General features: G+C 44.3%; 1 protein-coding gene across 7 annotated transcripts in view; it reads right to left on the bottom strand.

The window, feature by feature from the left end:
* bmb (brambleberry) overlaps positions 1 to 24985 on the bottom strand; it is a 70001-nt gene that overhangs the window by 44582 nt on the left and 434 nt on the right. For all 7 annotated transcript variants that reach the window (XM_063044593.1, XM_063044595.1, XM_063044597.1 and 4 more), the window contains exons 2-4: positions 9576 to 9704; positions 7680 to 7865; positions 2473 to 2695 (exon numbers count right to left, since the gene is read on the bottom strand). In XM_063044593.1, the coding sequence (XP_062900663.1) occupies positions 2473 to 2695; positions 7680 to 7865; positions 9576 to 9704 (538 nt within the window). The remainder of the gene's footprint in view (positions 1 to 2472; positions 2696 to 7679; positions 7866 to 9575; positions 9705 to 24985) is intronic.

Raw genomic sequence — 24985 nt, 5'->3', positions numbered from 1 at the left:
GGCACAGCCTCAAAATTGAGGGGTGACCTTTTAGAACAGTGTTAGGGAGGAGCAACACACATCAAAGTGTCTCCCCATAGTCTACACCATTGTTCCTTAACCAAAATGCATTACCGTACATTTCACAGTACTGTATTCCATCGGGCACATTCTTTCCCTATTTTTCCAATTTGTCTAGGTTCTGCTACAATCATTGCTTCTTTGGCACTACCTACCCTCCACCTATCTTTGTAACATCTGCAAACTTTGCCACAAAGCCATCAATTCCATTATCTAAATCAATGACAAACAATGTGAAAGGTAGTGGTCCCAATACTGACCCCTGAAGAATACCACTAGTTACTGGCAGCTTTTTTCCTGTTATGTGCCACAGACTCAGTTTTTAATGTTAAACAGCTATTATTTTCAGTATCTACTTTGATGTGTGTTGCTTGAATTTCCAGCATCTGCAGAATTCCTGTTGTTAGTGTTAGGGAGGAATAGTTTTTAGCCAGAGAGTAGTGAATCTGCGAAATGCTCTGCCACAGGCGGCAGTGGAGGCCAAGTCTGTGGGTATATTTAAAGCAGAAGTTGATAGCTTCTTGATTTGTGAGGACATGAAAGGATATGATGAGATGGCAGGTGTATGGGGCTGAGTGGGATTTTGGATCAGCCATGATGGAATGGCAGAGCAGATTTGATGGGCTGAACAGCCTAATTCTGCTCCCATGTCTAATGGCCTAAATGCTCCTCACACATTAACCCTTTCATTCCTTACCCATGAAGTTAATATTGGGTATTTGTCAAGACTGCAAAAAAACACAACCAACCAACTCTGATGACTTAACATCGACTTGAACCACTAACGGGGATCTGTTTGGGATACAGACACCCTTACTTTTGGGATTCTGCTATTTTTAGGTTGGAACAGCATGTTGTCATCAGTGCATAGAGGCTGCTGCTCCCATCTCGTGGGATACAACAGCGAATAACACTCCTTTGGCTTTGCAGTAGGCCTATGGGTGACATGACACTTGAAACCTGAGGTTGGAGGTTGAGATCTTTTAAAGATCTTCATCTTTTCTGGGCTGCTACCAAAGTGTTTGAGATTCCATCATTTTCCAGAGGCATCATTACAAGTTTTCATCCAATCCCTTCCCATCAACGTCCTTGGCCTATAGACCCTACACTTCACCTCACACACAACCCCATCTTCACATGATCTTCTGAATCCGATTGCTCTAGCCTGGTCTCCCTCAATCCTTTGACCCAAGTTGCCTGCAATGGTGGGACATTGTACAAGAATGACTTTTTGTATCCTGTGAGCGGACCCTGGCTGTGATGAGGTCTGGTGCCAAGTGGTCCTGTTGAAATCCAAACCAGGCTTCAAGGAGCAGGTTATCTATAGGTGCCACTCAGTAGCACTGTTGGGATGGGTTCGGGAGAACGAGTGGGGATCCTAAAGAAACAAAATTATGAAAAAGGGGTAGGAAAGTTGTTTCCATTGCTAGGCGAGACTAGAATTATGGCGGGGTCCCCAACCCTTTTTTGCACCGCGGACCAGTTTAATATTGACAATATTCTTGCGGACCGGCCGACCTTCATCTTCTGACTATACTGTACATACAATATTTCTACTTTATATAGCCTGTGTATTTATCATATCATTCCTGCTTTGACTATATGTTAGTGTTATTTATTTTCAGTTTTATGTGTTATTTGGTATGATTTGTTAGATTTTTTGGGACTGGGGACGCTCAAAAATTTTTCCCATATAAATTAATGGTAATTGCTTCTTTGCTTCACGCCACTTCGGCACGAAAGGTTTGATAGGAATGCTCTACCTTAGTGGGGGAAATACGTGACAAACCAATTTAGCCCAATATATGGGATGTCCCAGCAAATACGGGACAGTTGGCAACCCTATGTTCAAGTTCAACAGTGAGTGACAGGGAATGAGGAAAGGTGCAGCTGACTCATATCGTTTCCTCACGGCCCGGTAACACATGCTTTGCGGCCCAGTGGTTGGGGACTGCTGAACTATGGGACAGCCTCAAGATTTGGGAGAATAGATTTAGGATGGAGGTGAGAAGGAACTGCTTTTCCCCAGAGGGTAGTGAATCAGTGGAATTTTTCACCCAGCAAGGCAGTAGAAGCTACTTTATGAAATACATTCCTGACATAGTTAGACAGATTTTTGCATAGCAGGGGAGTTATGGGGGTGGAAGTAGGGCTTGAGTCCACAGCCAGACCAGCCATGATTTATTGATTGGCAGAACAGGCTCGATGGGCCAGATGGCCGACTCTTGCTCCTGTTCTTATAAGCCCTGTGGGCATGACTGTGGTGGGATTTATCTCTTCACCTGGCCACCAGCAGACCAACACGGGCCAATGAATTTGGGAGAGAAAACCAACTGGTTGTGATCAAATGGCAAGCAGATTCAATGGGCTGAATGTCGTAATTCTGTTTCCATGTCTTATGATTTAACTTACCCATGGTTAGTGTGATGCCATCAATCAGCTTTGTGACTTGCTGGTGGCCGCTAGCAATCAGCTCCTTTTCTTTGGTCAGCCTCTCCAGATTTCCATTAATGGAGGACTCCAGGTCTTGCTGTCCGCCTTGTAGCTGCTCTTGCTGCAGCAGCAGCGTGCTTTGGCCATGAACAATCTTCTCTAATGAAGAGGCAGTCAGCTCTCGCAGCTCCTTTTGTCCATCCTGTAATAGATTTGAGGCACTTGGCATGCAAGACCAACGACACACTCCAGACATGCAAGGACAGTTCGAGGTAGAGATGGAATCCAGTCATTTGGAGGATCTGGTACTTGGAGTCAGCCCCATGGAACAGAAGCAAGGCCAAAGAATAACATTCTAGCAATCCAAAGTGCGCTGCTCACCCCGAGTACAAATGTTCAACTAAATAAGCCATGCACCTTATTCTGACTTCCCCCACCCGCTTCCTGCCACGATGTCTGCTTTGGTACAGCATCCTCACACAATATACAAAAAACAGACCAAACTGTCCAGTCAGACTAAAGGTAATTGGCTACCATCACTGACAGACATGGACATGTCCAGGATAAAGAAACAGGCAGGAAAATCATTGTGGACATCACCAAACAACAGGAATTCTGCAGATGCTGGAAATTCAAGCAACACACATCAAAGTTGCTGGTGAACGCAGCAGGCCAAGCAGCATCTGTAGGAGGAGGCGCAATCGACGTTTCAGGCCGAGACCCTTCGTCAGGACTAACTGAAGGAAGAGTGAGTAAGGGATTTGAAAGTTGGAGGGGGAGGGGGAGGGGGAGATGCAAAATGATAGGAGAAGACAGGAGGGGGAGGGATAGAGCCGAGAGCTGGACAGGTGATAGGCAAAAGGGATACGAGAGGATCATGGGACAGGAGGTCCGGGAAGAAAGACGGGGGGGGGGGTGACCCAGAGGATGGGCAAGAGGTATATTCAGAGGGACAGAGGGAGAAAAAGGAGAGTGAGAGAAAGAATGTGTGCATAAAAATGAGTAACAGATGGGGTACGAGGGGGAGGTGGGGCCTAGCGGAAGTTAGAGAAGTCAATGTTCATGCCATCAGGTTGGAGGCTACCCAGACGGAATATAAGGTGTTGTTCCTCCAACCTGAGTGTGGCCTCATCTTTACAGTAGAGGAGGCCGTGGATAGACATGTCAGAATGGGAATGGGATGTGGAATTAAAATGTGTGGCCACTGGGAGATCCTGCTTTCTCTGGCGGACAGAGCGTAGATGTTCAGCAAAGCGGTCTCCCAGTCTGCGTCGGGTCTCACCAATATATAAAAGGCCACATCGGGAGCACCGGACGCAGTATATCACCCCAGTCGACTCACAGGTGAAGTGATGCCTCACCTGGAAGGACTGTTTGGGGCCCTGAATGGTGGTGAGGGAGGAAGTGTAAGGGCATGTGTAGCACTTGTTCCGCTTACACGGATAAGTGCCAGGAGGGAGATCAGTGGGGAGGGATGGGGGGGACGAATGGACAAGGGAGTTGTGTAGGGAGTGATCCCTGCGGAATGCAGAGAGATGGGGGGAGGGAAAGATGTGCTTAGTGGTGGGATCCCGTTGGAGGTGGACATCACCAGCCTGCTCACTGCCTTTTCCAAAAGCACCCTTCTAGAAAACACTATAGGTCTATTTAAACAAAACCATCATGCTTTCTTAAAAGCTTCTCCCCCCCAGCATTTAATCTGATCAACCATTCTAGCTAGCCCTCCCCTACCCCCTCCATTACTACACTGTAAACACTTTTAACCATTTTATTGCTTACATCGTTAATATATGCTTGTATTTATAATGCACATTTTACTCCATATCTGCACTTTAACCTCTGTCTTTATTTTCATACAATTCTTTATTATTTTTGAATGTTGTTGGTTTTTCTTTCATGTCATTCCAACACGGAACAGCAAATTCAAATATGAGGGGTGACTGATAAGTTCATGGCCTAAGGTAGAAGGCATCAATTCTAGAAAACCTGGCACATTTCTTTTTTTAACATAGTCCCCTCCTACATGTACACACTTAGCCCAGCGGTTGTAGAGCATACGGATCCCTTCTTTGTAGAAGTGGTCCACAGCAGGGGTGATTGATAAGTTCGTGACCCAAGGTAGAAGGAGATGAGTTATTAACTTCAAACTTTCTGCATTATCACTCAAAGAGTTGAACTGCACGTGCATGTAATGAGAGTGTCTTGGACCTCCAGGTGGTCCACAACAGGGGTGATTTATAAGTTCGTGGCCTCAGGTAAGAGATGGGTTATACAGCTCTCGTTACATGCAAATGCAGTTCAACTTTGAGTGAAAATGCAGAAAGTTTGAACCATAGAACCAAAGAAACTACAGCACAGAAACAGGCCCTTTGGCCCTTCTTGGCTGTGCTAAACCACTTTCTGCCTAGTCCCACTGACCTGCACACGGACCATATCCCTCCATACACCTCCCATCCATGTATCTGTCCAATTTATTCTTAAATGTTAAAAAAGAACCCGCATTTACCACCTCGTCTGGCAGCTCATTCCATACTCCCACCACTCTCTGTGTGAAGAAGCCCCCACTAATGTTCCCTTTAAACTTTTCCCCCCTCACCCCTAACCCATGTCCTCTGGTTTTTTTCTCCCCTTGCCTCAGTGGAAAAAGCCTGCTTGCATTCACTCCATCTATAACCATCATAATTTTATATACCTCTATCAAATCTCCCCTCATTCTTCTACGCTCCAGGGAATAAAGTCCTAACCTATTCAACCTTTCTCTGTAACTGAGTTTCTCAAGTCCCGGCAACATCCTTGTAAACCTTCTCTGCACTCTTTCAACCTTATTTATATCCTTCCTGTAATTTGGTGACCAAAACTGAACACAATACTCCAGATTCGGCCTCACCAATGCCTTATACAATCTCATCATAACATTCCAGCTCTTATACTCAATATTTCGATTAATAAAGGCCAATGTACCAAAAGCTCTCTTTACGACCCTATCTACCTGTGACGACACTTTTAGGGAATTTTGTATCTGTATTCCCAGATCCCTCTGTTCCACTGCACTCCTCAGTGCCTTACCATTAACCCTGTATGTTCTACCTTGGTTTGTCCTTCCAACGTGCAATACCTCACACTTGTCAGTATTAAACTCCATCTGCCATTTTTCAGCCCATTTTTCCAGCTGGTCCAAGTCCCTCTGCAGGCTCTGAAAACCTTCCTCACTGTCCACTACACCTCCAACCTTTGTATCATCAGCAAACTTGCTGATTCAATTTACCACATTATCATCCAGATCATTGATATAGATGACAAATAACAATGGACCCAGCACTGATCCCTGTGGCACACCACTAGTCACAGGCCTCCACTCAGAGAAGCAATTCTCTACCACCACTCTCTGGCTTCTTCCATCGAGCCAATGTCTAATCCAATTTACCACCTCTCCATGTATACATAGCGAATGAATTTTCCTAACTAACCTCCCATGCGGGACCTTGTCAAAGGCCTTACTGAAGTCCATGTAGACAATATCCACTGCCTTCCCTTCATCCACTTTCCTGGTAACCTCCTCGAAAAACTCCAACAGATTGGTCAAACATGACCTACCACGCACAAAGCCATGTTGACTCTCCCTAATAAGTCCCTGTCTATCCAAATGCTTGTAGTTTCTGTCTGAGTACTCCCTCCAATAACTTACCTACCACCGATGTTAAACTCACCGGCCTATAATTTCCCAGATTACTTTTCGATCCTTTTTTAAACAACGGAACAACATGAGCCACTCTCCAATCCTCCGGCACTTCACCCGTAGACAGCGACATTTTAAATATTTCTGCCAGGGCCCCCGCAATTTCAACACTAGTCTCCTTCAAGGTCCGAGGTGTCAGGTCCCGGGGATTTATCCACTTTAATTTTCCTCAAGACAGCAAGCACCTCCTCCTTTTCAATCTGTACAGTTTCCATGGTCTCACTACTTGATTCCCTCAATTCCATAGATTTCATGCCAGCTTCCTTAATAAATACAGACACAAAAAACCTATTTAAGATCTCCCCCATTTCCTTTGGTTCCGCACAAAGCCGACCATTCTGATCTTCAAGAGGACCAATTTTATCCCTTACAATCCTTTTGCTCTTAATATACTTGTAAAAGCTCTTTGGATTATCCTTCACTTTGACTGCCAAGGCAACCTCATGTCTTCTTTTTGCCCTCCTGATTTCTTTCTTAAGTATTTTCTTGCATTTCTTATATTCCTCAAGCACCTGATTTACCCCGTTTCCTATACATTTCATACAACTCCCTCTTCTTCTTTATCAGAGTTGCAATATCCCTTGAGAACCAAGGTTCCTTATTCCTATTCAATTTGCCTTTAATCCTGACAGGAACATACAAACTCTGCACTCTCAAAATTTCCCCTTTGAAGGCTTTCCACCTACCAATCACATCTTTGCCAGAGAACAACCTGTCCCAATCCACGCTTTTTAGATCCTTTCTCATGTCTTCAAATTTGGCCTTCTTCCAGTTCAGAACCTCAACCCTAGGACCAGATCTATCTTTGTCCATGATCAAATTGAAACTAATGGTGTTATGATCACTGGAACCAAAGTGCTCCCCTACACAGACTTCTGTCACTTGCCCTAATTCGTTACCTAACAGGAGATCCAATATTGCATCCCCTCTAGTTGGTCCCTCTATATATTGAAGTTAATAACTCATCTCCTTCTATCTCAGGCCACAAACATATCAATCACCCCTGCTGTGGACCACTTTCTGGAGGTCCAAGATGCCAACTTCTACAAAGAAAGGATCCGTATGCTCCACGACCGCTGGACTAAGTGTGTAAATGTAGGAAAAGTAAATGTGCTAGGTTTTCTAAAACTGACTCCTTCTACCTTAGGCCACGAACTTATCAATCACCCTTCGTACATGCAAAATGTATATGGTGAGTAAAGTCGATCCTTGCTCTCCAGTCCTGATGAAGGGTCTCTGCCCGAAACGTTAACTGTTTATTTCCCTCCATAGGTGCTGCCTGACCTGCTCAATTCTTCCAGCACTGAGTGAGCCTTGCAACTTCAAGCAAATGTATCTGGTCCAACTCATCAAATTCCAATAATCATGCAAGAAGAAAGTTAAAGTTAGCTATTGATGCTTCAGATCAGGAGAACTATGGTTCAAGATTTGGAAAGAAAAGAACATTTACCTTCAGAATTGTCATGACTTCCAACTGACTGGAAGCTGTGGCCACTAAAGAGTTCACTGTCATCTCGGTCCTCCTCCTGAACTCCTGCTGCCGGGCAGTGTAGCACAGAGAGAGGGCCCGGTTGCCGACAATGTGGTAGGCATTCCATGTGTCGGGGTCCATTTCCTTTGTGCATTCTGCTAATGTCTTGGGGACACCAAAGGAAGAATAATGCAGACATACAGTTTCAAGGCCTGGGTCTTTGAATGTAGAAGATTACAGTGCAGTGCAGACTCACACACACACACCCTGCTGGAGGTACTCAGCAGGTCAGGCAGCATCTATAGAGAGGAATGAAGCAATGCATTTCGTGTCTGTGAGCTTCACAGCGATCTACCCCACTGTGTGATGAGCTGAGAATGAGGCTCTGGGCCTATGGACTCAATTTGGTTTGGAATGCTGTCGTTGCTTTTATTGGTTGCATGGTTTGTGTTTATCTCCCCTCTTTCTCTGCATATTGGGTGTTGGTCGTTTTTAAAAATCGGGTTATTTTGGGTTTCTCGCTTCGTTGCTGCCTGGAAGCAGCTGAATCTCAAGGCCGTATAATTTATTCATTCTTTGATAATTAATGTACCTTTAATCAGGAAATGTTTTGGGCAGAGGCATTTTATTTGTCACAAGTACATTGAAACATACAGTGAAATGCATTATTTGTGATGATTACACTGGGCAGCCCACGAGTGTTGTAATGATTCTGGCACCAACACAGCATGGCCACAACTCACTGACTATCCATATGTTTTGGAATGTGGGATGCAAGGAAACCTTTTGCTCACTGATGGGATCGCTCTGCTGCTGGAGAAGGAAAGGCTGCCACTGGGCCCAGAGAATGTTGCCCAGGTTTCCTGTGTTTTGGACGTGGACTCAGCCTATAGGTTCCCATCCACACCTCCCCACCCCTCACCCACAGTTTTTTTGAACATTCTGTTTTTTGCCCGATCTTCCTCATTATTTTGTGTGCGGGAGATTTGGGGGTCGATGTGCCTGTTCGGTTTTTTGGTCAATGATCGTGCTGCCGTTCTTTTCTTTCCTGGTTTCGTGGCTATCTGGAGAAGAAGAATTTCGGAGTTGTATCATTTGATAATAAATGAACCTTTGAACCCACACAGTCACAGGGAGAGCGTACAGGCTGCTTACAGACAGCAGCAGGAATCAAACAGCATCTTAGAGGTGATTGCTGTAAAGTGTTGTGCTAGCATGGCCACTATGCTATGTGCTACCCCACATGGGAATACAATTAAATTTATGAAAAGCTACACACAAGACTAACAAACAGCCACTGTGCAGAAGACACAAAATTGTGCAAGTAAAAGGGATCACCAAAACAAAAGATAACACACATCTCAATGTGAATACATAATCAGATAAGCAAACAGCAGGTACACAAAAATATTTAACTGAAATTTTAAGCATACTTTACTGTGATTTGTAAAATAGTTGCCATCAGCTCATGATCTATTAGATTTAGAACAAGGGCGAGTTTGAAAGTTACTTGGTTTAACTGAGTAACAAAAAGGTTGGTGTTTTAATATAAACATGAGAAAGTCTGCAGATGCTGGAAATCCAGAGTAACACACACAAAATGCTGGAAGAATCCAGCACCGATGGAAATGAATAAACAGTCAACGTTTCAGGCGGAGACCCTGCTTCAGGACTGGAAAGGAAGGGGGAAGATGCCAGAATAAACCATCGACTGTTTCATTCAATAGATGCTGCAGGACTTGCTGAATTCCTCCAGCATTTTGTGTGTGTTGCTTTGGTGTTTTATGCGCCATTTCCATCCTCACTCTCAGCTCCATGGTCTGTGGTTTTCCTCATTATCCCTCTCCCCATAGTATCAAAAGAAGCCACTTTTACCATGTCTGCTGTGCAGAGGTAGGTTTGACGATGCTCGGCAGCTGCTTGGCAGTTGAACAAGGACACCCCAAGTTTGGAAAGCTCCTCTTCTGAGAGATCACTGCAGGACGATGTTAATTCAGCTATCACCTACATTAAAAGAAAACATTAACTCCAAGTGAGCAACATGCACAATGTCGGAGGAACTCAGCAGGTCAGGCAGCGTGTAGGTTGACGAATAACCAATTGATGCTTTGGGCCAAGACCCTTCATTGGGACTGGAAACAAAGAAGCTGGAATAAGGTGGGTGGTGGAGGAGAGGGGACGAAGTGAGCAGCTGGGAGGAGTTAGGTGGAAGAGTTAAAACGCTGAAGAATTTGGAAACAAGCAACTGAGACGATGGAATAAATGTTTATCTGTGCTCAAACCCATCGTGTGGAACCACCGATAATCACAACGCTGGAATGGGCAGGAAACAAAAATGTGCACAGTTCTCTTTTGTCAAATATAGTCTGAGATTGGTGCTGATCAAGGAGAGTACACAGACAGCAGTTACGACAGCATTGCCACAAAAACGAAGGAGCTGGTTGTGGACTACAGGAGGAATGGAGACAGGCTAACCGCTATTGACATCAATGGATCTGGGGTTGAGAGGGTTAACAGCCTTAAGTTCCTCAGCATCCACATCCCCAAGAATCTCACAACGTGGTCTATACACACCAGCTGTGTGGTGAGAAAGGTACAACAGCACCCCTCACTTCTAATGGTTGAGGAAGTCAAGGACTTAAGGACTTTCTACAGGGACACAATTGAGAGCATCCTGACTGGCTGCATCACTGCCTGGTATGGGAACTGTGCCTCCCTTAATCGCAGGACTCTGCAGAGTGGTGCAGACAGCCCAGCACATCTGTCGTTGTGAAATTCCCATGATTCAGGACATTTACAAGACAGGTGTGTAAAAAGGGCCCGAAGGATCATTGGGGATCCAAGTCACCCCAACAATCTATTCCAGCTCCTACCATCCAGGAAACAGTACCACAGCATAAAAGCTAGGACCAACAGGCTCCAGGACAGTTTCTTCCACCAGGCCATCAGACTGATAATTCACACTGATACAACTGTATTTCTACGTTACATTGACTGTTCTATATATTATAAATTACTATGATTGCACATTTAGACAGAGACGTAACATAAAGATTTTTACTCCCCATGTATGTGAAGGATGTAAAAAAAAGTCAATTCATTTGACTCATTAGAGGGGATTACAGGCAATTATCATCTTCATAGCACCCCAGTAAAGCAGCATGAGCACAGAACATTTGCAATGCCATGCAGTCAAGTTGTTATCCTTTCAGCATTATGAATATCACGCTTTCCTATAATCAGTGGGAGATGCAGTCCTGAGCCATCCACTGCCATTCGACATCAGCAGTTCTACTTTGACGCTCTTATAGAATCAGGGTTGTACAATGTTGAAACAGGCCCTTTAACCCAGTGACCACGCCAATCATCATGCCTATTTAATACTAACCCCAGTTGCATGTATGAACTCCATGTCCACACATGCTCTGCTCATTCATGTACCTGTCCTGATCCCCCTAAATGTTTTTACTGTTCCTGCCTCCATCTCCTCCCCTGGCAACTCACTCCAAATACAAACCACTTGACCTTCAGATCCACTTTAAACCTCTTCCGTCGCCTGAAACCCATGTCCTTCAGTTTTAGACACCCCTACATAGGAAACAGACATTGGCCATCTCCTCTACCTCTCAATTATACACCCCTATTATATCACCTTTCAGCCAGCTCTGCGGGTGGCGAGGTGGAGATACGTCTCTACCAAAGGTGGTGTAAGGCACTCCTTCCCTCCACTAGCCTGCAGGTCACCCAGGGGTAAGGTGTAGCACCTGCTTAGCCCCTCAATCAGGGAAGCCATGGGAGCAGATGGTACAGATCACAAGTCCTGGTTATGCGACCATTGACATCAGACAGACAATCTCTGAAGAGTATTGATAATGGCTCGGCTCACCCGTCTTGTAAAGACACTGCCCAGAAGGTAATGTCCAATCACTTCTGCAGAACAATTTGCCAAGAACATCATGGTCTCCATAATTGCCTACATCACACAGCACATGACGATGAGCCTCCTTCACACCAGGGAAAACAGGGCCATCTTGTTCAATCTCTTCTGATAACTCGAGTCCTCCAATTTACAATATCCTTGTAAATCTTCTCCGCACCTTCTCTAGCGTAATCACATCCTTCCTGAAGCCTGGCAGTCTTTTGCACCACAGACTGAAAACCTACTAAAGTCGGAAGATTTACAAGAGCGAGATTTTATCCCAGAAAAGGAGGAGGGGGAGGAAAGCTACATCCATAGTTGGGAGTGGATCTATGAAGTTGTGAAGAATCTGGTCATTAATTAATAAGGAACTCATGGGAAGTAGTCTGATGGATAGAAGCAGTAATTTAGCTGAACACTTCCTGAAGATGTTAAATAGTCAGGGGAGGGGAAGGGAAGGAGGCCCAAAATAAATCTTTCAGTATATAAACCTTCTCCCTTAATGTAATACAGAGACACTAGAAGTTTAAGAGACTACTAGACAGGTATATGGAGGAATTTAAGGTGGGGGGTTATATGGGAGGCAGGGTTTGAAGGTCACCACAACATTGTGGGCCGAAGGACCTGTAATGTGCTGTACTATTCTATGTAAATAGAATCAGTCTGACCTGAAAAAGTGAGTATTGTTTGGTTAGTTTAATTTCCACCACTCTGTGGAGTTTGTACATTCTCCTCATTACCGTGTGGGTTTCCTCCCGGTGCCCTGGTTTCCTCCCACAGTCCAAAGGCACACCAGTTAGCAGGTTAATTGGTCACATGGGTGTAAAGGGGCAATACAGGCTCAGGGGTTGGAAGGATCTGTTACTGTGATGAATTTATAAAATAAAAACTCAACCGTTTATTCTATCAGGATCAGGAACTCCAGCCTCTGTTACTTGTCTAGGGGTCTATTGCAGTGCCAATAATCAGTCTGAACATTATGGACAGACCCATAGTAGAGGCGCATAGGACACGAGGCTAGCAACCCCATCCCATAAAAACCCAGAGCTACAGAAACACCAACAGAAGCTCCAAAGACCTCATCCTTGGGAGAGGAAGGACCTTCGCCTAGAAGACACATGCAGTGAAAGCAGAAGCTACAGTTGCCGATCAACCTTCCGCCCAGGACGGAGGACTCTAGTGAGCTGCTGTCAGCGGTCTATGCCTCAGCAGGGCTGATGGGCTGAAGAAGAAGAAGGCAGTCAGTGAGATTCAGTCAGCCCGCAGGTCTCAGAGCCTTGTGACTCTTATGCCATTTGCAAGCCCTGCTATTCACAAGAATGTCACAAGATATCGCTCATTAAACTTGAGAATTACAAGACAACTTTTGCAGAAAGTAGGGGCGGTTCATGACTTTAAAAAGTTAGAGAATTTGGAAATCAAATTTCAGCTCAAGATTTTCCAGAAAAACCGGAGCCAAGATTGACCACTACAGATACAGATGGCAAATTCAATATTGCTTTGATGTTAATTCTCAATAACAAGTTCAAAGCCGATGTTTAATGGAGAAAACAAATTCAATATGCTAGTCCTAGTTACTTAATGGTACAATGATTTTGGATGAAAATGTTCCTTGCTGTATTTCTCTCCACTAAACAATTGAGCAGAATATGGCAAAGGTAAAAAACTTCAGTTCCCAATAACAGATGTTGTTTCTCAAAAGGAGAGTGGTTTTCATCAGGCAACAGTTGACCATAACTCTGGAGAGGTACATGCTTCAAGGCACCAAGCAACACATTTCTCAATTAAATACATGCCAGCGGGAGTTATTCTTTTCAGAATCATCTGTCAGGATTCAGGACAACCATTACAGGTTACCAAGACAAAAGGGGAGGTCTCAACTTTAGGAGATTTTTGGGAGTTTTCACTTAACCATGGTGCCCTTCACAATTCTAAAGGTGGTACACTTCACAACCCTAAATTTGATTCAATTTGATCAATGTTCGCTGGGCAACTTTGAAGGATCTCTATGCCAGCTTTCTTCCTGTGTAGGGACCAATGTTCTGGAACATATTAACTGGGAGCAGGAATTGGCTATTTAGCCCCTAAAACTGCCTTACCAAATAAACTGATTGTAACCTCAAACCTACATTTCTGCCTGACATCAGTAACTTTGCACCTGTTGCTTTATCAAAGTTACTTTTGCCTTAAAATATTCAAAGAATATTTCCACCACCCTTTGACAAAGAGAGCTCCAAAGACTCAACTCTTTGTAAATAGTTTATTTCATCAGGATTTTAAACAGGCAACTCCTAGTTCTGGTTTCTCCCACAGGAGAGAACACTCTGCATTCACCCTGACCAAAAAAAGATCTGAGTTCTCTCTCATCCTTCTAAACTATCATATACAAGCCTGGCATATCCAATATTTCCTGAGGGGAATATGCCCATACCAAGTCAAAACAAGAGATTCTACAGAAGCTTTGCAAATCCAAAGCAACACAAGAAATGCTGGAGAACTCAGCAAGTCAGCCAGCAACTGTAGAGAGGGATAAATACTTGATGGTTCAGGCAAAGACCCTTCAACATCAACTGTTTATTCCCCTTTATAGAGGCTGCCAGACCTGTTGAGTTCCTCCAGCATTTTGTGCGTCATCCAGGAATAGTCCCACACAATGTTTATAAATAGTTCCGACACAGGGAAAATCATTCACTCTTTGGCCTGTGCCCCACAGGGGTCCAGGGACAAAAGGGTTTTCTCCCAAGGAGGCATCGTAAGCAAACAGATCTGCTGCACCTGCAGCTCTGATTCATCACAACATGCAATCTTACCCCTGCAAACAGTCCGACTTCACTGAACTCCCCCGACAGCTCACTTGCAGCGAAAGGGAGAAAGAAATGCCATCAGCAGACGGACACAAGCCCTTGGGCAGCAAAGGGAGCCCAAGCAGATGTTGGCTGGCTCAGCAGACCCTACAAGAGCACAGACTCTGATCAAACCACAGGAGGTTAATCTTCCAAAGTGTTTCCTTTGAAGACAGTGAATCTGCAGTGTTTGGTCCTTCACAGGGAGACAAGGGACTGAAAATGCTGGAATCCAAAGCAACAAACTACATGCTGGAAAAACTCGGTGGGTCAAACAGCATCTGTCGTGGTTGTGCTGGTGGGGAGGAGGGGTGGAAAACAGAGCGACTGTTGATGTCTTATGTCAACAGTTCCTTCCCACCCACCATCTTCAGCTCGACCAGAGCTGCTCCAGCAGATTTCATTTTCATTTAGAGATAAATAAAGGATTATTTATTTAGGAAGGATATTAATAAGGTTGAAAGAGTGCAGAGAAGGTTTACAAGGATGTTGCTGGGACTTGAGAAACTCAGTTACAGAGAAAGGTTGAATAGGTTAGGACTTTATTCCCTGGAGCGTAGAAGAATGAGGGGAGATTTGATAGAGGTATATAAAATTATGATGGGTATAGATAGAGTGAATGCAAGCAGGCTTTTTCCACTGAGGCAAGGGGAGAAAAAAAACCAGAGGACATGGGTTAAGGGTGAGGGGGGAAAAGTTTAAAGGGAACATTGGGGGGGCTTCTTCACACAGAGTGGTGGGAGTATGGAATGAGCTGCCAGACGAGGTGGTAAATGTGAGTTCTTTTTTAACATTTAAGAATAAATTGGACAGATACATGGATGGGAGGTGTATGGAGGGATATGGTCCGTGCGCAGGTCAGTGGGACTCGGCAGAAAATAGTTCAGCACAGCCAAGAAGGGCCAAAAGGCCTGTTTCTGTGCTGTAGTTTTTCTATGGTTTCTATACAGTGCAGTAACAAGCCCTTCTGGCCCACGAGCCGACAGCATCCAATTACACCCACGTGAACAACTAACTTACTGACTCGTACAACTTAGGAATGTGGGAGGAAACCGGAGCACCCAGAGGAAAGTCATGTTATCACAGGGATAATGTACAAACACCTTACACACTAATGTGCCAAGCCAGATTGTGTTGCTGTAAGGGCTGATGTTAGTGTGTCAGCATTGATGCAGTAACAAAGAAGGCATGACAGTGGCTATATTTCATTAGAAGTTGAGGAAATTTGGTATGTCAAAGGCACTCGCAAATTTCTACAGGCGTATCGTGGACAGCATTCTAACTGGCTGAAGGGGAGGGGCACTACGCAACTAGAAGAAGCTGTGGAAAGTTGTAAACTCAGTCAGCTCCATCACAGGCGCCAGTCTCCACAGCATCCAGGACATCTTCAAGGAGCAATGCCTCAAAGAGGCGACACCCAACATTAAGGGACCCCCATCACCCTGGACATCTCTTCTCCTCATTGCTACCATCAGGGATTTGGTACAGGAGCTTGAAGACACACAGTCAATGATTCAGGAACAGTTTCTTCCCCTCTGCCATCCGATTTCTGAATGGACATTGAACCCATGAACACTACCACCTTACTCTTTTTGCACTACCTACTTAATTCAAAATTTAATCAACTTTTTATACATATACACACACACACACAGACATTCTTATCATAATTTACAGATTTTTTATAATGTATTGCACAATACTGCCACTGCAAAGTCAACAAATTTCACCACATATGCCAGTGGTATTAAACCCGATGCTGACCCGAAATTGATTTTAAGTGCTCCATCTTTCTCCCCCACTAGTCTGGTCACGCTCCCTTTTAAAAAAAAGATGCAAGCTAACAAAGCAAAATGACTGCTCATTTACACATGAAACTATATTATTAACATTCACCGCAATTCCCAGGATCCCCCAGCAAATGCTAATCATTTGCTCCAAGCAGTTACAGTAATTCAATTGGCTAAACAAGGCTACCCAAAGGAGGTGCATGAAACCAATGAGATAACAGGGTTAGGGTGGTGAATTTACATTGGCTAAGTGTATGTTACTCAGGAACGTGGTAAAGCACATACGCAGCAGGTTACTCAAGGAAGTTAAAAATCCATGGGGTCCAAGAGAAACAATAAATGGACCAGGTGAGAGGCAATGGTTGATTGGGGATTAAGTGACCGGAGGTTTCTGGCAGTGGGATCAGCAGGGTTCAAGCTAGACTGTACAAAGCACTAGCTAGACCTCACTTATGATGACTGTACACAGTTCTAATCACCAAACTACAGTGAAGGTGCCAAAGGCTTACAAGGACTGTCTGTAGACAGTGAAGGAGAGAAGAAAGTGAAATGGAAGAAATGAAAACGATCTTGGTCAGTGGGACTCTGAAGGCAGATCTGAAGTGGGGTCACACTGAAATTTGGGTTCATTTCAGCATGGGAAACATAGCTGCAGACCACCTGCACTATTTTATAATACATGTTTCACTCTCTTCGACCACTCCCCTCCCCACCCACCATTCCTGATACCAAGAGACACAGGCAATCTTAACGTATTGTATACCACCATACAGGTCCACAAGACATGGGAACAGACCAGCTATGAACCATCGAGTCTTCTCCACCATTCTACCATGGCTGATTTACTTTCCCTCTCAACAATATTCTCCTGTAACTTTTAACATCATTACTGATCAAGAACCTACCAACCTCTGCAATGACTTGGCCTCCACAGCCACCTGGAGCAACAAAGGCCACAGGTTCACTTCCCTCTGGCTAAAAGAATTCCTCCATCTCTGTCCTAACAGGATGTCCTTATACTCTGAGGCTGTGCCCTCCAGTCCTAGACTCTCCCACTATTAGAAACATTCTCTCCACACCCACTCAGTCCAGGCCTTTCAATGCAACACACGCAAATGCTGGAGCAACTCAGCAGGCCAGGCAGCATCTATGGAAAAGATGAAACAGTTGATGTTTTGGCCGAGACCCTTCATCGGGGCTACTGGAGAAGAAGTCAGAGTAGGCGGGAGGACGGGCGGAAGGAGTACAAGGTGGTGGGTGATAGGTGAAACCGGGAGAGGGGAAGGGGTGAAGTAAAGAGCTGCAAAGTTGATTCGTAAAAGAAATGAAGGGCTGGAGAAGGGGAAGTCTGGTAGTAGAGTAAACCATGGAAGAAAGGGAAGGAGGAGGAATACCAGAGAGAGGTGATGGGTAGGTGAGTAGATAAAGTGAGAGGGAAACAGGAATGGGAAATGTTGAAGGAGGTGGGGGGGCGGGGGAAGAGGGAGGGCAATTATGGGAAGTTCGAGAAATCGATGTTCAGGCCGTCAGATTGGAGGCTACCCAGACAGAATATAAGGTGCTGCTCCTCTAACCTGAGTGTGGCCTCATTGCAGCAGAAGAGGAGGCAATGGATGGACGGGTTACTATGTATGTAAACACGAGGAAATCTGCAGATGCTGGAATTTCAAGCAACACACATAAAAGTTGCTAGTGAACACAGCAGGCCAGGCAGCATCTCTAGGAAGAGGTACAGTCGACGTTTCGGGCCGAGACCCTTCGTCAGAACTAACGTCTCATATTTGCCAGGTCTTTCAATATCTGGTAAGCTTCAACGAGCTCTCTCCCCCAACCCCCCCCCCCACCTTATTTTTCTAAACTCCAGACTCTGGTAAGTGTGGACCAGATAGCTAAGGTGATTATGAGAACCAGCAAGAATTTTAGTTTCAAACAAGTACATTTGAGATACAAGCTGACTTTAGCTCTATAAATCAGTTATAGTATCAAACAGTCTGAAAAGTTTACAAAGAAAATGTATGAAAAGGTGCCTCAGAAGTTCATCAATAGCAGTAACTCTAGAGACCAACAATTATAGAAGACACCACATTTGAACTCACCACATCAAATTCTACCCAGGTGGAGTGGGTAATAGCCAAATAAGCTTATTGAGTTTGAATTGTGAATTGTTAAACTGCTGAAAGAATGTGTAACCAAAGTCATAGAGCACTGCATAACAGAAACAAGCACTTTGGCCCATCTAGTCCATACCAAGCCTTTTCTGAATAGTCCCAATGAAATATACCTGGCCTCATTGGTGAGGCCGAATCTGGAGTATTGTGTTCAGTTTTGGTCACCAAATTACAGGAAGGATATTAATAAGGTTGAAAGAGTGCAGAGAAGGTTTACAAGGATGTTGCCGGGACTTGAGAAACTCAGTTACAGAGAAAGGTTGAATAGGTTAGGACTTTGTTCCCTGGAGCGTAGAAGAATGAGGGGAGATTTGATAGAGGTATATAAAATTATGATGGGTATAGATGGAGTGAATGCAAGCAGGCTTTTTTCACTGAGGCAAGGGGAGAAAAAAAACCAGAGGACATGGGTTAAGGGTGAGAGGAGAAAAGTTTAAAGGGAACATTGGGGGGGGGTTCTTCACACAGAGAGTGGTGGGAGTGTGGAATGAGCTGCCAGACGAGGTGGTAAATGCGGGTTTCACATTTAAGAATAAATTGGACAGATACATGGATGGGAGGTATATGGAGGGATATGGTCCGTGTGCAGGTCAGTGGGACTAGGCAGAAAATTGGTTCGGCACAGCCAAGAAGAGCCAAAAGGCCTGTTTCTGTGCTGTAGTTTTTCTATGGTTTCTAGTCCATACCAAGCCTTTTCTGAATCGTCCCAATGAAATACACCTGGACCAGAGTTAATGGAGTTTTAGTACTATACAGTGACTCTGAGTTTGAGCTGACCGTGAGCAAGAGATATAGGTAATTGGCAAAGTAATTGTGGTGGTGTGGTTTGTCATGTTCTACATTTAATTTGCTTCCATTGGCAACACTCCCAGGCTGAAGAATTATAGTTATGAAGAGAAAACAATCAGGCCCTGCCTGTTTACTCTGTTACATCTCCTCTGGGCCTCTGCTTTCTAAATGAGGAGCGTAGGCACGGGGAAAATAAGGAGTACAACAAATCCCTTGGAGAGGTGACAAGGAGCATAAATTCAACTCTCCAGCTGATTTGCATCACATAGTAGCCCAAGATAATCCTCCTCATAATTTATGTCACCAATTTTTTTTTACATCTGCAGACTTCCTAATCACAGTTACAAAATTTGCATCCAGGTTGTTAATATATTATCACAAATATTACAGGGTTCCAGCACCAACCCTTCTCGTCACAGGTAAAGCCCTCACCAGCACTAACTGTAAGGAGGTTGTACATTCTCCCCATGACTGTGTGGGTTTCCTCTGGGTGCTCCAGTTTCCTCCTACAGTCCAAAGAAGCAAGTTAATTGGTCATTGTAAATTGTCACACGATCAGGCCAGGGTTAAATCACAGGTTGTGGGGTGGCAAGCTCGAAGGGCCAAGATACAATATTTTGCATTGTATCTCAATAAATCGACAATTTACGTGGAGCGCTGCCACAAGAAAGCAGCATCCATCAAAGAGCCACACCATCTTGGGCATGCCTGCTGGCAACTAGTAATGGGTAGGAGGTCCGGAAGCTTTAAGTCTCTAAGCTAACAGGTTTAGTTACCACCCTACAATCATCAGGTTCCTGAACCAGCATGAATAACTTCATTCACAACTCAGAACTGATTCCACAACCTATGGACCCACTTTCAAGGACTGCACACGACTTGTGCTCTCAGTTTCTCCCCTTCCCACCCTTTATTTCCAGTTTGTTTTCTTCTTAACATTGGTTGTTTGTCAGTTTTTATTATAGTTTTTTTTGATAAATTCTGTTGTATTTCTTCATTTTTATGTAGCTATCTGCAAGAAAATGATCTCAAGGTAGTGTCTGGTGACATACATGTACTTTGATAATAAATTTACTTTGAGTACCATCAGGGAGGAGGTGCAGGAGTCTGAAGACATACACAGTGATTCAGAAATAGCTTCTTCCCTTCCACCATCAGATCTCTGAATGGCCCACGTGCACCAGCTCATCGTTCCTTTCTTTTGCACTGTGCATTTGGTAATTTATAATCATTGTTTGTCTTTACACTGTACTGCTGCCTCATGAAGGGTATCAGTCCAAGGCATCGATTGTTGATGCTGCCTGACCTGCTGAGTTCCTCCAGCATTTTGTGTGAGATGCAGTAGGTTTGTATAGTCTCCTTGACATTTTGTGGTTCTCTCGTGACAAACACCTTGTACTAAGGTACAGATCTCAGACTGAATATTAAGGGAGAGGAGGTGTTGGAGCTGTTAAAATACATTAGGACGGATAAATCCCCGGGGCCTGACAGAATATTCCCCAGGTTGCTCCATGAGACGAGGGAAGAGATTACTGAGACACTGGCTAGGATCTTTATGTCTTCGTTGTCCACGGGAATGGTACCGGAGGACTGGAGGGAGGTGAATGTTGTCCCCTTGTTCAAAAAAGGTAGTAGGGATAGTCCGTTTATTAACGACCTGGATGTGGGGGTAGAAGGGTGGGTTGGCAAGTCTGCAGATGACACAAAGGTTGGTGGTGTTGTAGATAGTGTAGAGGATTGTCGAAGATTACAGAGAGACATTGGTAGGATGCAGAAGTGGGCTGAGAAGTGGCAGATGGAGTTCAACCCGGAGAAGTGTGAGGTGGTACACTTTGGAAGGACAAACTCCAAGGCAGAGTACAAAGTAAATGGCAGGATACTTGGTAGTGTGGAGGAGCAGAGGGATCTGGGGGTACATGTCCACAGATCCCTGAAAGTTGCCTCACAGGTAGATAGAGTAGTTAAGTTAGTTTATGGGGTATTAGCTTTCATAAGTCGAGGGATAGAGTTTAAGAGTCACAATGTAATGATGCAGCTCTATAAAACTCTGGTTAGGCCACACTTGGAGTACTGTGTCCAGTTCTGGTCACCTCACTATAGGAAGGATGTGGAAGCACTGGAAATGGTACAGAGGAGATTTACCAGGATGCTGCCTGGTTTAGAGAATATGATTTATGATCAGAGATTAAGGGAGCTAGGGCTTTACTCTTTGGAGAGAAGGAGGATGAGAGGAGACATGATAGAGGTGTACAAGATAATAAGAGGAATAGATAGAGTGGATAGCCAGCGCCTCTTCCCCAGGGCACCACTGCTCAATACAAGAGGACATGGCTTTAAGGTAAGGGGTGGGAAGTTCAAGGGGGATATTAGAGGAAGGTTTTTTACTCAGAGAGTGGTTGGTGCATGGAAACTGCCTGAGTTAGTAGTGGAGGCGGATACACTCATGAAGTTTAAGGCACTACTAGACAGGTATATGGAGGAATTTAAGGTGGGGGGGTTATATGGGAGGCAGGGTTTGAGGGTCGGCACAACATTGTGGGCCGAAGGGCCTGTAATGTGCTGTACTGCTCTATGTTCTATGAATTTTGCACAATTTAGCAACAAAGTTCAAAGTAAAATTTATCATCAGATTACACACATGCCCCACATACAACCCAGACTCTCTCTGTGGGCATGCAGTATCTGTAACAAGAGGGGAACATTTGCATTCAGCGCCACTGTGGGGTGTCACAGATCAAAGCCAACGCGATTAGGAAGAACAAAGCCTCCCGAAAGTATTCCTCCTTCCTTTATGGAAGATCGGTTACTGACAATTTGAAAACTACCAGAGATTTTAAGCAAACTTTTCCTCTGAGGGACTAAGTAAGCCTCAGTTTCAAACATTACTTGGAAGAATGTTATGCGATTTAATCAAAGCTTTTTAAATAACTAAATTCAGTAGATGCAGTATTGTCTTAGCCATCTGGCATCCATGGGGAATACAAGCTGCCAAATGCAGTATGAGAATTGCCTTCACATTGCTGTATCTCAGGTAACAGCATTCTACACACCAACCTTAATCATGCAAAATACAGCAATACTAAATCAAATCATCATACTCACCATGACATGGTGCCAAACCTTTAGAGAAAAAAACAGCTGTTGATCAGCATACAATCACACTGTCCTAAAATACTAGAAATATAAACAAACTAATAATTCTAATTTACAAACTCAAGGGATTCTATAGATGCTCTGGATTTCCAGCCACCACACACACAAAATGCTGGAGGAATTCAGTAGGCCAGGCAGCATCTGTGGAGGGGATTTGGCCAAGACCCTTCATCAGGACCAAATAATTTGACGACACAATTCATCCGTTTGCAGCACTGCCCCTCAGCAACACTGAGCCTGAACACCCACTGAGTGGTTATTTAGTGTGTCAAGCCTAGACCTACACAAAGAGCAGATACCCCAGAATTAGAAAGTAGTTTTTTTTTTAAATCACTGACATATCTCATGAAATGTGTTGTTTTGCAGCAACAATACAGCACAAGTTCAAGTTTTTTTGACATTCTACGGAAATAGGAACCATTGCCATTTTGGGCCGAGATCTTTCATCAGGACAAGAAGAAAATAATTAAGTTGCTTAATATTCTCAGAAATTTTTGATGGTAGCATGAAAATTCAGGAGGCATAAAATACTAGAGAAACAAGAGGTTACCACTGCACACCAAGAAATCCACGTGGCATGAATCCAGAACAAGAGCAGATAAAACCGCAAATCAGGAGTGGAATCTGCAATGGTGAACCTCAGGCATTAGTGCTGGGACCTTGTTTCCAACATGACTTGGACAGGAATGTAGGGAATAGGATTAGTAAGTTTCAACTGAGACAAAAATGGATCCATAGTAAAGAACGTTGTTTCAGGATTAAGCAAGACGTACATTAGCTTTCTTCACCAAGTATCATCACCTTGCCCTGGTGGAGAGGTTTCTGAGCTCCTGAGATCCCAAGAGCAATGTTGTCTGGAGCTGAGCTCCTGGTAGGGTCACCCATGATGGCAAGGTCAAGGGGGAGGTTCCAGACAGAGCGACCCACCCACGACCTCAGCAGCGGGTAATAACACATCACAACCACAGTGAAGGCAGAGGAAAGCTGCAGCAGTGAAGGGTCTTCCATCATCTTGCATTCCATGCATGAGACCCTGACTTGTCAAGGACCATGTGGTGGCCCCTCCGTGCATCAGCCTCCTCACGTTAAACAAAGTCATGCACAGGCATTCTCCATTAGGAGAACATCATCCTCAACTCAAGTGATGATGCGACTACATCAGCTAGAAAGCCGGGTGGAATAGTGGCAGAAAATTTAATTCAGATGTGAGCTTATGCTCTTTGGAGGTCAAATTCTGGCAAAACAGAGTAATTGGCAGGGACCTCATCAATGCTAAGGTACAAATGAAACCCAGGGGGGGATAGCTCCCAGAAAGCAACGATACAGTTAAAGAATGGAGTGAAAAGCAGTATTATAATCTTCATAGGCAAGGCATTGAGTACAAGAATAAGGAGTTCAGGTTGTAGTTGTACAAACATTGGTTAGACTACAGTTCACATATTGTGTGCATTTCTGGTCACAACACCACCTCAATGTGATAGCAATATAGATTTCAGAAGTCTTTCCCAGAATGTTTTGTGGAGCAAACACAGCAGATATGACAGGGAATCGGATATAAACGGCTTATTCTCACTGGAATCTAGCAGACTGACGGGTGACCATCTGGAATATTATAACATTACAGAACAGAGGGGAAAAAAAATCATCTTCCCTCCCACAGAAGGTGCTAGGCACATAGAACAAACTGCCAGAGGAAGTTCAAAGTAGATTTATTATCACAGTATATATGGGTGGCAGGGTGGAGATACGTCTCCCTCCACTAGCCTGCTGGTCACCCTTGGGCAAGGTGTAGCACTTGACTAGTCCCCTGATCAGGGTCGTGTGAAGCCATGAGAGCAGGTGGTGGGATGTCATGTGAGCAACTGGTGCATATCACAAGTCCTGGTTAGGCAACCACTGATGCCAGACAATCCCCGAAGAGTATTGATAACGGCTGGGGCCACCATATTATAAAGACACTGCCCAGAAGGCAGCAATGGCAATCCATTACTGTAGAAAAATTTGCCAAGAACAAACATGGAAAGTTGTTCCATGGAAAGATCATGATTGCTCATGTCATACCAACAAGCAATATGTTACCATATACTACCTTGAGATTCAGCTTTGTCTGGTATTTACAACAGAATTTACAAAAACTACACAAACAGACAACCAAGATCCAACGTGCAAAAGACAAACTGTGCAAATAAAATGAATACTGCAAACACAAGCTACAGAGTCCTTGAAAGTGAGTCACTAGATGGTAGAATTGATGATGAATGAAGTTATCCACACCAGTTCAGGAGCCAGATGGCTGTAGAAACTGATAGGTGTTGTGGAACCTAATGGCAGAAGAGGACATATCCTAGATCGTGAGGGTCTAATATTGATTTTGGATGACTTGGCTTCCACAGCCATCCATGTCAATGAATCCCACAGAAAACATGGATAAGGGAATTCCTCCTGGTGAGATTGTGTCCTCTGAAGGCAAGTGCATCTTCCTTGCTATGCCATCTCCTGGTACAGCCAGTTGCAGTGAGCTCTGGACACCTCTCCAGCCTTTCAATCTATGGTCGTAAGGGATTGATTACATTCCAACACATGTGACAATAAGCTTATTTAAATCTATAATGCCCCATTCTTT

Source organism: Mobula hypostoma, chromosome 3, assembly GCF_963921235.1.
Source record: "Mobula hypostoma chromosome 3, sMobHyp1.1, whole genome shotgun sequence".
In the NCBI taxonomy this organism is placed as follows: domain Eukaryota; kingdom Metazoa; phylum Chordata; class Chondrichthyes; order Myliobatiformes; family Myliobatidae; genus Mobula; species Mobula hypostoma.
This window is presented reverse-complemented; position numbering and strand designations above follow the sequence as displayed.